The following is a 15,750-nucleotide window of genomic DNA, read 5'->3' on the forward strand; positions in this document are numbered from 1 at the left end:
AACTTCCAGTGTTAAGGGCATACTAATTTCCGAACAGCACGGGTTTATGTCCGGACGTTCCACAACCACTAACCTCGTTTCTTTCATGCAGCGAGCGTCCGAAGCGGTTCATCATAGGAGGCAGCTTGATACTGTGTACCTTGACCTGAGCAAGGCTTTTGATGTGGTCAGTCACCCATTGTTAATTTCTAAACTGTCACTCCTGAACATGGATAATTCGATTCTTGACCTCCTAATTAGTTACTTGCGTTGGCGGACCTGCTACGTAAATGTTAACGGCCAGCAATCTTATCGTTACTGCGTTTCAAGTGGTGTGCCACAGGGGTCTGTTCTACGCCCTCTTTTGTTTTCTTTATTTGTCAATGATGTTTCAGCTGCTATAAGGCATTCTTCTTTTTTAGTCTATGCTGATGACATCAAGATTTCTAGGGAAGTTTCGTCTCTTAGCGACTGCGGGCATTTGCAAAGAGACGTGGATGCATTTACACTCTGGTGTAAAGAGAACGAACTGATAGTGAACGCCGCGAAAACCAAAGTGTTGTCATACACGCGTAAAACAGACTGCCTGCTTTATCACTACTCAGTTCACGATGTTACTTTGTCTCGAATCTCCACGACAACTGATCTTGGCGTGCTCTTTGATAACCAGCTGACTTTTACACCGCACGTTCGATTCATCAAACAGCGAGCTCTCCGCCGCTTGGGCGTGGTCTGCCGGATGTCTAAAGAATTCCGTAGTGCAAAGTCCTTCCTGAAACTGTACTCCACTGTCTGTCGTCCAGTGCTGGAATATGCCTCGGTTGTCTGGAATGGTACATGCAAATCTAACAGCAGGGCCATTGATAAAGTGCAGAATAAGCTGCTGTCCATACTTAGACATCGCTTCCCTCACGAGTATCACCGTCTTGACTCTGCACCACGGTACTTGCCAGTGCTGCCTGAGCTCAAGGCTAGGCGCGATGCAGCTGACCTCTTATTTCTTTTTTAGCTCATACATGGACAAATTAGCAGTGCGCAATTGCTTTCGGAGCTCCAGCTAAGAGTGCCTATTAAAACCACAAGAAAATGTCATCCTTTTCGTACTCTCAGCTCCTGTAACCGACATTGCCCGGTGTTCAGGCTGCAGAACAGGTGTAATTTCTACTCTGCAGACGTAGATATTTTTAACAGCTTCCTCAATCAGTTCAGTTCAGACACTTTCAGAATTCTCATTCGCTAATATGCTCCCTCTTATTCTCTTACATGGAACTATATGGAATATTTCTTTGCTCAGTCATACGGAATGGATCTTGTTCTAGTTATAGTAACTTCTTTTTGCCTGCTTGCCTTACTGTATAGAGAGTATGCTGTTTATATGACTCTTTTGTTGTTTTCTATTTTATGGATTGCTGTTATAAGGTTACACGATTATCTGGTGTGTGCAGATGTTCTGTTTCATCGGTACGATGTAATTACCAATTCTGTCGTATCCTGTCAGTTTTGTTTGTGTTCATTGCATGTAGTGTATACGCTATCTACGTTTTGTAGTGATGTGTACGGTATACTTTGTAATATACATTCTAAAAGTTATTTTTTTCTACTCTTTTATTTTATACGCTGTCAAAGTGTTCTTTCCTTTCAATTTTTGTTTTCCTTTTTTTTACCTGTATCCATCAGTGTACCAGCACCAAGGCCTCACGGCTGTTCTGGGCACAATAAATATACATGATTGCTTGATTGATTATTATTATTATTATTATGCAGCCTGCCCCCCTCAAGTGTTTCCGGGGTATGATAAAAGCTCAGACTATTTTATTTCGGAAAGTCTTATATCAAGAGCTCTAAAGCGAGTTAAGCCCTCATTTTCGTGCGGCCCTGATGGCATTCCTTCGGCAGTACTGAAGGCGTTTGGGGATCTTTTTGTTCCGGTCTTGGCGCGAATATTTCGAACGTCACTCAATACCGGTAAGTTCCCCACTCGTTGGAACACTGCGCGGGTTGTTAATATTTAGGTCAGGGTCAAAGTTAGACCCCACAAACTACCGCCCGATTTCTGTTCTCTGCGCTGCTTCAAAACTCTTTGAGACTGTACTACATACACTACTCTCTTTCAGCGTAAAAACTATATTAACACGGCTTTCTCGCTGAGAGATCGACCACCACTAATTTTGTAAATGCTTCGGAAGCTGTGCAGGGAAGAGGACAACTCGATGTCGTCTACTTAGATTTGAGCAAGGCTTTTGATGTCGTCTGCCATATGATATATTATTTAGAAAGCTGTGTCAACTCGATTTACAACCATTCATCACATCCCTTTCATGTAATTATTTATCGGATAGGTCATGCTTCGTGCATGCAAACGGGCAGTCTTCCCTCTCCTACGAGGCCACAAGTGGTGTCGCTCAGGGGTCTGTTCTGGGGCCACTTCTTTTTAAAATTTTTATAAATGATGTTTCCTCAGTAATTCATGATTGTCACTTTCTGTTATATGCTGATGATGTCAAAATACTTAAGGCTGTTTCAAACACCGCAAGCTGTTCGCTCTCCAGCGAGCGATCACGTCTCTTTCAGATTGGTGCTCACGCCACAAACTCCTTATCAATACATCAAAAACTAAGGTAATGACATACACTAGAAAAACTTACACTATATTGTTCTCCTATAACATTAACGGTGAAGCACTACCACGTGTTGGGGAGGGTAAGGATCTTGGTGTTAATTTCGACAGTAAATTGAGCTTCTCCCCGTACATCCGGGAGGTCACTCGGCGGGCCCTCCGATCTCTTGGCGTTATATGTCGCTTATCAAAGGAGTTCAAGGAGCCGGGCTCTTTTCTCAAGCTGTACACGACTATTTGTCGTCCGCAGCTCGCGTATGCTTCTGTGGTATGAAATACCGCATGCAAAACACTCTGTATGCATATTGAAAGTGTCCAGAAAAAGTTTATCTCTATCTTCAATCATCGCTTTGCTAGCCATAACAATTTTGGCTCATTCTCTGTACCGATACTAGAGTGCTTATACTCCAGACGTATTAAGGCTGATCTTATTTTCCTGTTCAAAATCATTCACGGCACAGTGTCTTGTGGTGAAATGCGCAACATGTTGCACTCCATGTGCCGCAAAAATCCACCAAAGACACGACACATTTTATAATCTGAGCTGTCTGCGTGGCTTGTGCCCCTTGTTTCGCCTCCAGTGTACAACGAATATTTAGACATATTTAATAATTATTCGACACAGTTCCGCAAACATGTCTGTGAGCTATGTAAGTGACCTTTTTTATCCTCTGTTCACACGCGGTCACTTGAGGATGAAGTGATGACAACACAAGACATTCTTTTTTATGTATTCCCGTTATTCCATGTCTGGTTTTCTTTACATGTACATTCCTTCCATGCTCCTTTTCTTACATATAAGCTACCTTGATTCACTCAGTTTCCGTACAACTAAACTTTAACATTTATTTATATTTTTGAAATTATCTGTGACGACCACTGGCGTGATGTCACATGCCTTACTGCAAGGCACTGTACTTGTTTTTGTGTGTATGTGTGTGTTTGTATTTTCTGTGGGTGCATGTATATTCTGGTGTACGACTGTGTGTATTTTTTGTGTGCGTGTGTGAGTATCGCTGTCCTTTGCATTACCTGTGAGGTGTGGGCATCTTACATTGCCTGTTTTTTCTTTCTTTTTTCTTCGTGCGCCAGCACAAAGGCCCTCCGCCTGTTCCTGGGCACGTTAATAAACATTGATTGATTGATTGATTGATTGATTGATTGATTGATTATAAAAATTACTTCCTTAACCGTTCGCAAATAGTCAGTGTAGGACAAAAGGGTACTGAGAGCACAAGAGTCTTATTACAGGCCGGGGTCCCTGAAGGATCTGTATTATCTCCGTTGCTTTTCAACCTTTTTATGAATGACTTTGCTTCTATTGCTGATAAATGCATTGTTTTCCAGTAAGCGGATTGTTTTCCAGTTGCACAGTATATTTGCTCACTAGACACAGATCATATGAATCCGCCAGAACTACTTTACAAAAAAACATCTATGCGGCTATGAATTGGTTTTCCCAAAACAAAATGCGAGTGAACTCAACAAAAACAAAACTGGTATGTTTCAGAAATCTTTTAAAGTGTTCGCCTACTAACGCTCCTGTATTTTTGCATCGAGATGACTGTAAGGTTTGTCGGTGTACCTCTGTGGGATATGTCAACTCTCATAAATATCTTGGTATTTATTTTGATTATAATATGTCGTGGCAGACTCACATGTCCTATATTTGTAGAAAACTGAGGAGTGTTGCATGGCTTTTGTTTAATATTAGATGTATGGTTCCATATCGTATAAAAAGATGAATAGTTCATGCTCTAGGATACAGTACCCTTAGATATGGGATTACAATATTCGCTTTTTGCTCTTTACATTGGAAGACTAGAGTAGACACTTTGTTAAAAAATATGCTGAAAAGTGTGGCTTACCGTTCTGATCTTGTTTTGCATGAAAACATTTTACGGGGGCTTGGTTTTCCCTCTTTTGACCCCTTATTTAAACAAACAGTTGTGCTAAAACATATGTGGAATTCTAACTTTAAAAAAGAGTACATTGCTCCGGGGGTACTACGAAAGGAAACTCGTTATGTAGTCCCCCGATATACAACACGCTACGGTGCTTCCACACGCAGTGTTTATGTTCCAAAAATATTCAGTGAATTGTCCGATGAAATTTTAACGGCAACTACAAGATCGAAATTGAAGACTCTGCTTCGGGATGTCTGACTCATATTAATTAAACCCTGAGGGTTTGTTGTTTTTCAGATTAAGTATTCTGTACCGCTGCCTGTGCCTGTGTACCATGTATAAGTTCGAAGTTAACTGTCTTCATTTGTCGCGACCAAATTCCGCTGGATTTTATTCAAAAGAAGAGTGTCATATGCCCACCAGATATTGATTTGTTGCTGCATTTATACTTATCTCATTAGTGCTGTGTAAACACTATCCTGTAATAATTTCTGTCGCCTCAGCCGCTCCTGCCGGGCCTAGTCCCACAAGCCGTCTAATAGGCTTTGACAGGCCCGCTTATTTTGTATGCTTCTCTGTGTTGGCAATAAAGATTATTATTATTATTGGTGCGTGATGGCGCCCAGTAAGGACAAGTGCCTCCTCTGCTGCCTCGCTTTCTTCGGCAGGCAGGAGTTTTTTCGATGTTCTGCGTGTAAACGCCGTGCGCACGGAAAGTGCCTTGTTCTTCCGGACGAGGAACTGCAGCGTTTGACCTCCGGTGAGCAGCCGTTCGTCTGCAATCTGTGCGTGGCTGCGGCGTCACCCGCTAGGCCTAGCGACCCCGGTGACCAAACCAGCGAAGACGGTGAGCCAGCGAACATCCCGGCCAAACGAGTGGCGTCCCCTGTCGGAGCAAGCTTCAACCCTTCGGCGGACCTACGCGCAGAGGTAGCTGCTTTGAAGAATCTCCTGTCCGAAGCCTGCGCCAGCCTCTCTTTTCTTGGGGATGTTGTCACCGAGCTGCGCGAGGAGAACCGGCTTCTGCGACAGGACAATGTGGCTGGGCTTGCCCATCAGGCTGCAATCGTCGCGTCCTGCGTGAGGAGGTTTGCTGCCTGCGAGGGGAGCTCGCCCGTCCGCCGCCTTCCCCGCCTGCTTCCCCGAAGCCTGCTAGCCGTTCCACGCTACCGGTGACGTCACCGCACTCCGGTCTCCCCATGAGGTCGTCGTTCGCCGCAGCTGCCGCCGGTGCAGCGGGCGAAGGCGGCCCCCTCCTGTCCTCGACGAACGCTTCGGCATTCTTAGAACGCTCCAGCGGTCAACCAGGTGCGGTGTTGAGTGATTTGAGTTCCCCATCGGACTGCCCCTTGCCTCCGCCTCCACGGTCCGACACTGCGAGTAATGGCCCGCCGGTGAACTTAGTGAAGAAAAGAAGCCCTCCTCGCGTTGGTGCATCGGAAGCTTCTGAGTTGGTTGTGGTGCGCCGACCGCCGAGCTCCAGGGCCATCTTTGTTTCGAAGTTGTCGGCTAACACGACATCTGGGCAACTGTTGGCCCACTTGTCGAATGTGCAAGTCACGCCATTGTCGTGCAAACGCCTTAAAACCAAGCATGACTCCTATTATTCTTTTTGTGTAACTGTTGACGCAGAGTGTTTCAGGCGCCTGTGCGACCCGTCTATGTGGCCAAAGGGCTGCCTCTTTAAGCCGTTCCAAGGCAAGGTCCACCCTGGCATGGTGCACAGCTGTGAAACTTCCGAGAATGACCAGTAAGAACGACACTCTCGACATCTATTATCAAAATGCTCGGGGTCTACGTACTAAGTCCTCCGAATTTCTTAGAAATGTTGTGTGCTCCAAATTTTCTACTATTGTTATTACTGAAACTTGGCTTTGCGCATCTTCCGACTATTTTCCTCCGACCTATGAAATTTTTAGAAGTGACAGAAAGTTAACTGGGCCTAAGCAAAAGGGTGGCGGTGTTCTCATTGCCATCGATCGCTCAGTGAAATGCGTGCGGCGTGCAGACCTCGAGACTGAGGAATCAGTCTGGCTTGAGGTAGGCCTCAAGAGGGGCGAGAAGCTGCTCATCGGTGCATTCTATATAACCCCGGATATTTTACCTGTTGAATATAATCTAAAGCTCACAGCTATTGAAAATGTTTCCAATTCACACTCCAACCATAAGCTAATTATACTTGGGGACTTCAACACCCCAGGTATTCACTGGAACAGTCTTTCATTTTAGCATAAAAACCATTATGCAGCGCAGAAATACACCATGTTATTAGATTTTCAATCATTCACCTCCTTGCAGCAGTTCTGCCACAAAGAAAACTTCTGTGGTAATGTCCTAGATGTGTGCTTCTCGAACTTGAAAAACATGCAAGTGTGTGCCTCCGAAATATCTCTTGTACGCCCCGACAAGTTTCACCCCCCTCTTATTGTCTCTATCTCTGTCGCTGCCCAGCATTGCTATGGTGGTGTTGACGATTGTGCAACCCCGCGATATGCTTTCAAGCGTGGAGATTATGTTGGGCTCTATCACTTTTATTCATCTGCTGAATGGTCTAGTGGTTTTGATGTTAATGATGTTGACGAACAGGTTCGACGTTTTACCGAAATTGTCAGGAGTGGCATGGAAAAGTACATCCCTTGTTATAAGCCTGTTCATTCCAAATTTCCCCACTGGTTCTCTAAAGAACTTCGAAGTTCGCTTAAACTTAAGGACAGCGCCAACAAAAAGGCCAAGCGCTCTGGGCTTGACAAGTGGAAAGCGGAGTTTAGTCGGTATCGCTCACTTTGTAAAAGCCTCTACCGGCGTGACCACCAGCTCTATATAGAGTCGTTAGAGGCTTCTGCGTCTCAGAAACCGGCTGACTTCTGGAGGTATGTACGCGGCCGTTCTAAGGCGCCTAAAGAACACATTAGCCTGCTTAATTCCGATGGGGAACAGGTTGAGGATGTCGCCACGAGCTTTGCTCAGTACTTTTATTCTGTCTTTCAACTGCCAGATTGTGACGACGAACGCCTATCGTTTAATAATATGTCTAATTTTAGTACACTTATGTTCGATGAAAAACTTGTCATTGATAGCCTTAAACGGATGAAACCGTCATTTTCCTGTGGTGCAGACGGAATTCCAGCCGCCCTCATGATGGCTTACGGCAACATTTTTGTGCCTGTCTTAACTTCCATTTATAATAACTGTTTGCTTTTGGGCAAATTTCCTCGTGCATGGAAGATTGCTCGAATTTTCCCAATATTTAAGTCTGGTGATAAGTCAGCCGTTACCAACTATCGCCCAATCTCACTCCTTTGTGTCGCCTCAAAACTCTTTGAGTCAGCTCTGCACAACGTTCTTGCTGCCTGCGTCAAGAACGTTCTGATACCAAATCAGCACGGCTTTTTCTCGGGTCGATCGACGGTTACAAATCTTGCAAGCTTCATGACTCAGGCTTCGGCTGCAGTTTGTGAAAACGGACAGTTGGATGTTATTTATTTTGACCTCACTAAGGCGTTTGATGTAGTGAACCATAAATTATTAATTAACAAGCTTACTATCTCCGGTGTTGATGCAAGTCTTGTTGCCTTGTTGTCCAACTATCTCCTTGACCGGTCCTTTTACGTAGATGTAAACTTCAAAATGTCTAGTGTTTAAACTGCAACGAGTGGTGTACCTCAGGGTTCTGTGCTGGGTCCACTATTGTTTTCTATCTTTATCAATGATGTGTCAACAGTGTTAACAAAATCTTAATTTCTTCTCTATGCTGATGATGTCAAACTATTTAGGCACATTAGCAGTTTTCAGGACTGCTGTGCCTTGCAGAGGGATGTGTCGGAATTATCGGTCTGGTGCAGCAAAAACTGTCTACTTTTAAATCCAGCTAAGCAAAGGTTGTCACGTACAGCCGGAAAACCCATCGTCTACTGTTTTCCTACAGTATAGCGGGAGCTCCTTTGCAAAGGGTTGAGGAGATTAGGGACCTCGGGGTTCTTTTCGACAGTACCCTCTCTTTTTCTTCTCATATTTGGCTCATAACCCGGCGAGCGCTCCGAAGTCTTGGAAATGTGTGTCGGATTACAAAGGAATTCTCTTCTCCAGATCCATTTCTAATGCTATACAATGCAATATGCATTCCCCAGTTAGAATATGCTTCTGTTGCCTGGAACGGCATCTCCAAATCTAGTAGTGAATTAATAGAACGTGTGCAGAAGAAGTTTTTATCCATATTTAAGCACCGTCATCACAATCACAGTCCGGGTCCTGATTCTGACTTACCCATAGTTCCTTCCATTCCTTCGTTGACCTGCAGACGTATGCGTGCAGACCTTACATTTGTTCACAAAATTGTTCATGGTGACCTTTCTTGCGCAGACCTGCTTAACTGTTTAGAGTTTAGTGTTCCACAGAGGCCCACCAGGTCGCATCGCCCTTTCTTGACCGCTGCGCGCAACTCCAATAATTCTCCTGTGCGCAGAATACAGAATTGCTACAACCGCTTCTCTGAACGCCTTGACATCTTTCAAAGCTCCTTTACAATTTACCGTACTGCGCTGTTGAACGCAGTATGTTAAACATCTATGATATCTTTGTCGTTCGTTTTTCTTTTTTTATTGCTGAAATTTGGTTTCTCTGTGGTTCTGTTTAACCAATATAGTTGCCTGTTTTTGAAACTTTACTTATCATGCTTGTCTTATCATTTGTCTCTATACTCTTGTCATTGTTTTTGTCGTCTTACTGTTAAACTTTGTTCTCTGCTTGTTGTGTATTCATTACAATAAGCTGAGCCACAAAGGCATCTTCTCTTTCTTTTTTACCTGTACCCAGGCTCCGCCTGTGCTTTATTTCTGTAATTTTCGCTACTTCAATTTGTGTGTGTCTTGTCGCTTGTTTGTTTCTTCCAATATGTTTCTTGTATTTTGTTTTGCATGTAACTATCCGTGGGCCAGCACTCAGGCCTCTGGCTGTTCCTGGGCACGTAAATAAACATGATTGATTGATTGATTATTACTATTATTATCATTATTATTATTATTATTATTATTATTATTATTATTAATGTTACTATTATTATACCATAAGTCTGGCCTTGAAAGTCTAGTCAATTCTGTCACTCGCGAAGAGGTTTTCCGCGGGAAACTGGCTAAATCTTGTTTAGATCATATCACTTTAAGGGCCGAAAATTGCTGTTTTTCGTCTTGCTTCATCGCTCAAAGGTTGGCGGACCATTACATTGTGGCATGTCAAATATCCGCTAGTTCTTCTGCTCCTATTTATCCGGTAGACAGGGTACCTGTTTCTCGAGATATCCGTTTTTCTTTCGGAAATAAAAATATGTTTGACCGTTTGATTTCCAGTTTCGAATGGTTGCCTCTGATAGCGGATAACCCGTCTCCTGGAACAGTGTACGCAGGCCTATGCGGGCATATTAAACGGTTCCAGGCTTCAAGTAGTGTTTCTGTGATTAAGAAGCGGCGTAAAGATAACAGTTGGCTAACCGCGGGCGTCATGCAAGCTATGTCGTATAGGGATTGCCTATGGAAGCGTGTAAAGCGCGCGCCTAAAGATGAGGCTCTGCGGGCGCAATACAAAAGTGCTCGCAACAACGTTGTGGCTCTTCTAAGATCTGCCAAGCGTACACATTTCTTTCAGAAATTCAGCCTGTATGCAAAAAATCTAGCGAAGACATAGCATTTAATTAACAGCTTGCGTGGAAAGACAAGTAATCCCACGGTCTTGAAAGCTTTTTCGGATGATGCGGAAACTGTGGCGGACACATTTAATCATGCGTTCCGTATCACTCAAGATGATACTTCGCATTTACTTTATTCTTTCTCACTCAATAAATCCGTTCCTTCATCGGCGTTTCTGCCTTGCCTCTCTAAACCCGGGCTGAGGTCATACTTTTCAGTTTCAGAACTAATAAGCCCCCTGGTTATGATGGAATAAGGGTAGAGACGCTTTGCAGGAACTTCAATGTTTTATCGGACGTTCTTCTTTTAATTTATAGTGGATTTAATAATGGCGCACACATTCCTAACAACTTAAAACTGCTATCGTTAAGCCTCTCTATAAAGGAGGTCCGAAGGATAAAGTCGACTCGCATAGGCCCATATCAATACTGCCCATTCTTTCTCAAATTCTGGAACAATACCTTTTACAAATTATGTCTTCATTTCTAGAAATATTTTCGGTTATGACGCCTCGGGAGTATGGTTTCGTGTCTGGCCGTGGCACAATTGCTCTATTAGAAGAATTTGCTGATGACCTGTTCAGTGCTGTTGATAGTAACTTATTTGCATGTACTTTATTCATAGATGTTTCTAAAGCCTTCAATTCTGTGTGTCATAATCTATTGCTAAGGAAACTGTACTTATTGGGTTTCCGTGGCCCGTTTTTTGATCTTCTGCATAAGTGTCTCTCGGAGCGCTCTCAGGTTGTTGCTACTGATGATCATTTTCATTTCAGTAGGCTAGTATCTCTATTTGCTGGTGTTCCACAAGGTTCCATTTTGTCGCCCTTGCTTTTTAACATTTACATGAATGATTTTTCCATGTCAATTTCTAAAAGCATAGTTTACCAGTACACATATGACACAGTCTTGGTTGCTAAACATGTGAATTATGAAAAGGCGATAAACATGCCTCAAAATGACATTTGTAATAATGTGCATAGGTTGTGAAAAAATCGCCTTAAAATCAATTCTCGTAAAACTAAACTAATCTGTTTCAGTAATGCGTTGAAAACTGTGATTAACGCTCCTGTTTACATACATGATAACCGGTGCACCTCCTGTGAGTGTGAAGTTGTAAATTATGTCGATAAGTTTAAATATTTAGGCATTGTTTTTGATTCCGCATTGCCTTGGCATGAACACTTAGCATATGTCTGTGGGAAACTCCGAAATGTGGCTTGTGTGCTTTACAACATTAAATCGTTCGTTCTCTTTCATGAAACGTCAAGAAAAATATTGCGCATGCCCTCGCCTATAGTGTACTCAGGTATGGGATAACCATTTTTTATTTTTGTTCATCCCATTGGAAATCTCGCGTGAACAGCCTATTGAAAAATATATTGATGTCTATGACTTATGGATTGCCGTGGATAGATGCAGGATATATACAAACCTTTTAATTTGCCGTCATTTGATGCTTTCTTTATTGAAACAGTGGTTGTGAAACATTTTTGGTTGCCTTATTTTAAGCATGAAGTCAAGTTTGCCCGGCCTGTAAGAAATCAGCCTCGCTTTTCAGTCGCCCGCTCCCGTACATCGTATGGTATGGCACGTGGAAGTATTTATGTGCCAAAATTATTTAATGACTTTCTCCAAGAAGTCCTTGCCGCACAATCGAAACAACAACTTAAAAAACCTCTGTTGACCTTTTTGTTAATTCGTGTGCCTGACATTTTGTTTACATATACAAGTATTGTATATGCGCCTTGTAGTTATGGAAGTGTGTACTTATGTGGATTCTGATATTTTTTCTGCGATGATTTTCTTACGTTATGCTTACGCTCTGTTTAGTTAATTGACTTCATAAATATTGTGTTCGCACTTTCGTATTTCCATGTACTCTATTGCCTTCTTTTTTCGCTTCGCCGGCTTGCCAGGCCTAGTCACACAAGCCTATATTGGCTTCGACAGGCCTGCAATTTTACTTTGTAAAAAAAAGGACAATAATGATTATTATTATTATTATTATTATTAGTATTATTATTAAAACACATATTCTTTTTTAAATTAGCAATCGTAAATAAGAAAGTTACGGTTTTTTGAGTGGCGTGCTTACCGATTCACGCCGACCGGAGCGTCGAGGAGTACGGGCGCGCCCGCTTACCAAGCAGCCCGCGTGTCGATGTGCCAGCGTGCCTTGTAGCGGCACTATAAAGGATTTGCGTCTGTCAACAGGCTCCGAAGAATTTGCTGGGGACACTATGAGAAATGAGTTTCTGACGGGAGTTCAAGAGAGTTTGTAGCTGGGCTAATTGGTGCATGTGACGTTTAGAGGAAACCGGGCTAATTGGTGCATGTGACGTTTAGAGGAAACCAGCTGAATGGAAACCGAAGTACTAAGTATAAACAAATAAATGTCAGGGACACTGCTGGATTAGCAGAATGAATGTTTATTACAGGGGTTATACAAATATATGTAAACTGTAATGCTTACCACATATGAAGATATAAAACCACTTGATGCCAAACCAACGTTCCTTCAAAGCCCTTTGTCATGCCCGCTGAACTATGTCTTCGCACATGTCTGCATCAGGTATGCATCTTGTCTTTTTCGGACAGCCGCACCGATGGGCTGTTCACGCGTGCGCTGCCTTTTGCGCCTACCATATCTCTAAGATTTTCCTCGAAAACATTTGTTCTTCCGTACGAAAGCAATGCCGAGCAGGTTTGCGCTGCATCCGCACTCTCGGCAATGGGTACTCAAATCCCCAGACGTGGTCATCGCTTTCAAAGGTTCTCCGTGTTCTCTTGTCCTATCGTGCACGCACAGGCGTGTATGGGCCACTTATTGTTTTCCACAGGGTACCGGCGGTACGCTGCAATCAACGCCTTCAACGTGCTCACGTCCGGTGATTCGTCTTGCATATTCGTTCATCTGGGGCTTGTTTACTTCATAGCCCATGGTGTATGGCTTAAAGTGGGCTGAGCACACCACCTTCACACCCTGTCTTGCTGCTATTTTCTATGTATTTTGGACACCACATGTGCGTACGGAACCACAGCGACCTTCTTTCCTTCCGCAGTTGTGTTCGTCGAGTCTTCGCCCTTGCCCTGGCGCTTTAGCCTTTGTAGAATTGACTCCCACACAACTATAAATAATTTGTCGGGATATCCAGCCTGCCCTAATCGGGCCACTTGCTTGCTGGCGTTCACGTTCATCCGGTGGTGACAAGACCTCTGAACGGCTGACATGGGGGTCGTGGAAACAGGCCTCCTCGCAACATATTTTGAATGGGTGGATTTGTGGCGAAGAAAACCATCACTTGAGCAGGTTTCTTTTTCGCCGGAATGAAAACTCGGAAGGTTAGACATATACGGCTTCGCAGGAAAACAAACTATCGAGAGAAATCATGGAAGCCGTTGTGATAGACGTAAAGGGCAGCGTTTGCATGAGCAGCCCGTCGGTGCTGCTGTCCGATAATGAAGAGATGTATACGTAACGCAGACATGTGCGGAGACATAGTTCCGCGGGCATGACGAGGACCTAGTCCAGCTATAGTTTTTTCAACCTTGAAGACACGTTGCTCTGGCATCAAGTGGTTTTATATTTTTATATGTCGTAAGCGATTGATTGTTGGGTTTAACGCGCCGACGCAACGCAGGCGATGAGGCGCGCCGTAGTGGAGGGCTCCGGATAAATTTTGACTGCCTAGGGATCTTTAACGTGCGCCGAAATCTCGCACACACAGGCGTTTTAGCTTTTCGCCTCCATCAGAAAAGCGGCCGCCGCGGCCAGGAATCGAACCCGCGACCTCGTGGTCAGCAGCACAACGCCTTATATGGCGTAAGCATTCATTTTACGTTTAAACCTTTTTAATAAACGTTCAGTTGCTAGTCTAGTGCTGTCCCTGTCAGTTATTTTCTAATACTTAGTCCTTTTTTTCAACGTTCAGTTGGTGTCCTCTAAGCTCCTGACGGGAGATGTAGGAAAGCAACTTTACGGGTTTGGTAGGTGAAAAAGCCAAAGGCTAGCATAAAGACTCCCCAGAAATTATCGAAAATGTTCGAGTAAGTTGCTTAAGGGGGAGCAACAACTGTCTCAGCGTAAAAATTGCACTAGAAGTTTGCAACGTTTTAGCATAGATGCTTTGTACACGCTGAGTTTATATGCGTGTTCCCATGGGGAAGCCGGCGAATCAGAGCATCGTCTTTGACACGACACAGCAGCTGAACGCATTATTATAAAACACGATCACGATGGGAGCAAATAGTTGGTGGCCATCAGTGGCGTAGTTTATATGAGGAGAGATCACGTCACATACATGAATTCACGTTTATGATCTCATACGACACCCAATACTCTCAATATAGAAAACGAACTGCACACAAAGGAGTCGTCTTCGTGGGTACGACAGTGTGGATGTCAGGCCAAGCCTTTAGGGGCTTCCGGCTTACAGCGGCATCAGCGATTCCAGAGCGGGGGCACGAAGAACGCAACTGCCGCCCTCGTCTTCCTGAACACCACGTCTGTCGGCTTTAAATGTGCCAAACCCACAATTTGAAAATTAATGTACATGTGCTAGCAAATCCACACCTAAATACTAAATGTGCATGGGTTTGCACAGCCTGACAAATGCTTGGGGCAAAGCAGCTGCTTATCTGCGCTTGCATCCGCCTGTGCATCCGCCCACAACGTGAGATTACGCCTGCCTAAAATGGGTTAGATGTTTGTGCGCCCGATACAGGTGGCGTATTTTAAATGTGTCTTAATGACTTCCTCTTCCGGATATTCACCACTTCATGTGGCAGGGGCGAGCTCCGTTTTCAACTCACTCGAAGCAATGTCTGTTCACTCCCTCCACGTACAGTGAGCACAGGCGAAGAAGACGCGCATGAGGGAAACAACGTAGGTGACAACTCACACGTGATTTGCGTTCCACCAGTATTGGTTTTCTTCAGGGTTTGCTGACAGAATTCCGCCAACTGGAACACCCAGAAGGGACAGTAATTCACGCAGTTACTACACTTGTAAGGAATGACAATAAGGCATCTCGAACACGTTCCTTATTCAATACCGAATTCGACGAAGGGGCAAGTGGTTCGCATATATACAATCTACTCTGGAAAAATCTATTCGGTGACTTTGGCTAGTTGAGCATTCAGATATGGCCTCGCTATGCGAAAGAGACAATGGTCTTCCTTGGGCTACTCAAACGTGCATCGGCACCTCGATTCAGCCTTTCAGCGCAATGTTGAAGCAATTTGTATATATTGGCCGAAATATAGGAACACCTGAAACTGATGGTATTGGTCATGCATGTAGGAGAAAAGAAAACCCCAGGCAGATTGGAGGCAAACTTTGATTGCTTGACCAGCCGTCCCCCCATTCTTTCAGCTAGGAATACCCGTTAACGGGCTTTTTATGACAATAAAGGCAAGAAATGATTGATTGATTGATTGATTGATTGAGTCTTTTTATTGGAGCAAGGAGGGCGTTTGCCGTAGAGTGGGGAGAGGGATGGAAGGAAGGGGATTACTAATCAAGGTCCGTATTCGAAGAGGGGATTCGTGTTATGGGGGCCTGGAAG

At 44.0% G+C, this 15,750-nt stretch overlaps 1 protein-coding gene across 1 annotated transcript in view; it reads right to left on the bottom strand.

Annotated features, from left to right (window-relative positions):
• The window catches only part of Notum (palmitoleoyl-protein carboxylesterase notum), a 177,675-nt gene that overhangs the window by 114,473 nt on the left and 47,452 nt on the right, over positions 1 to 15,750 (bottom strand). The window contains exon 3 of the mRNA XM_077683346.1: positions 15,085 to 15,145. Within this exon, the coding sequence (XP_077539472.1) occupies positions 15,085 to 15,145 (61 nt within the window). The remainder of the gene's footprint in view (positions 1 to 15,084; positions 15,146 to 15,750) is intronic.

The sequence above is a fragment of the Haemaphysalis longicornis genome, unplaced genomic scaffold (assembly GCF_048455015.1).
Source record: "Haemaphysalis longicornis isolate Haplotype H1 unplaced genomic scaffold, Haemaphysalis longicornis Haplotype H1 scaffold_9, whole genome shotgun sequence".
Taxonomy (NCBI): domain Eukaryota; kingdom Metazoa; phylum Arthropoda; class Arachnida; order Ixodida; family Ixodidae; genus Haemaphysalis; species Haemaphysalis longicornis.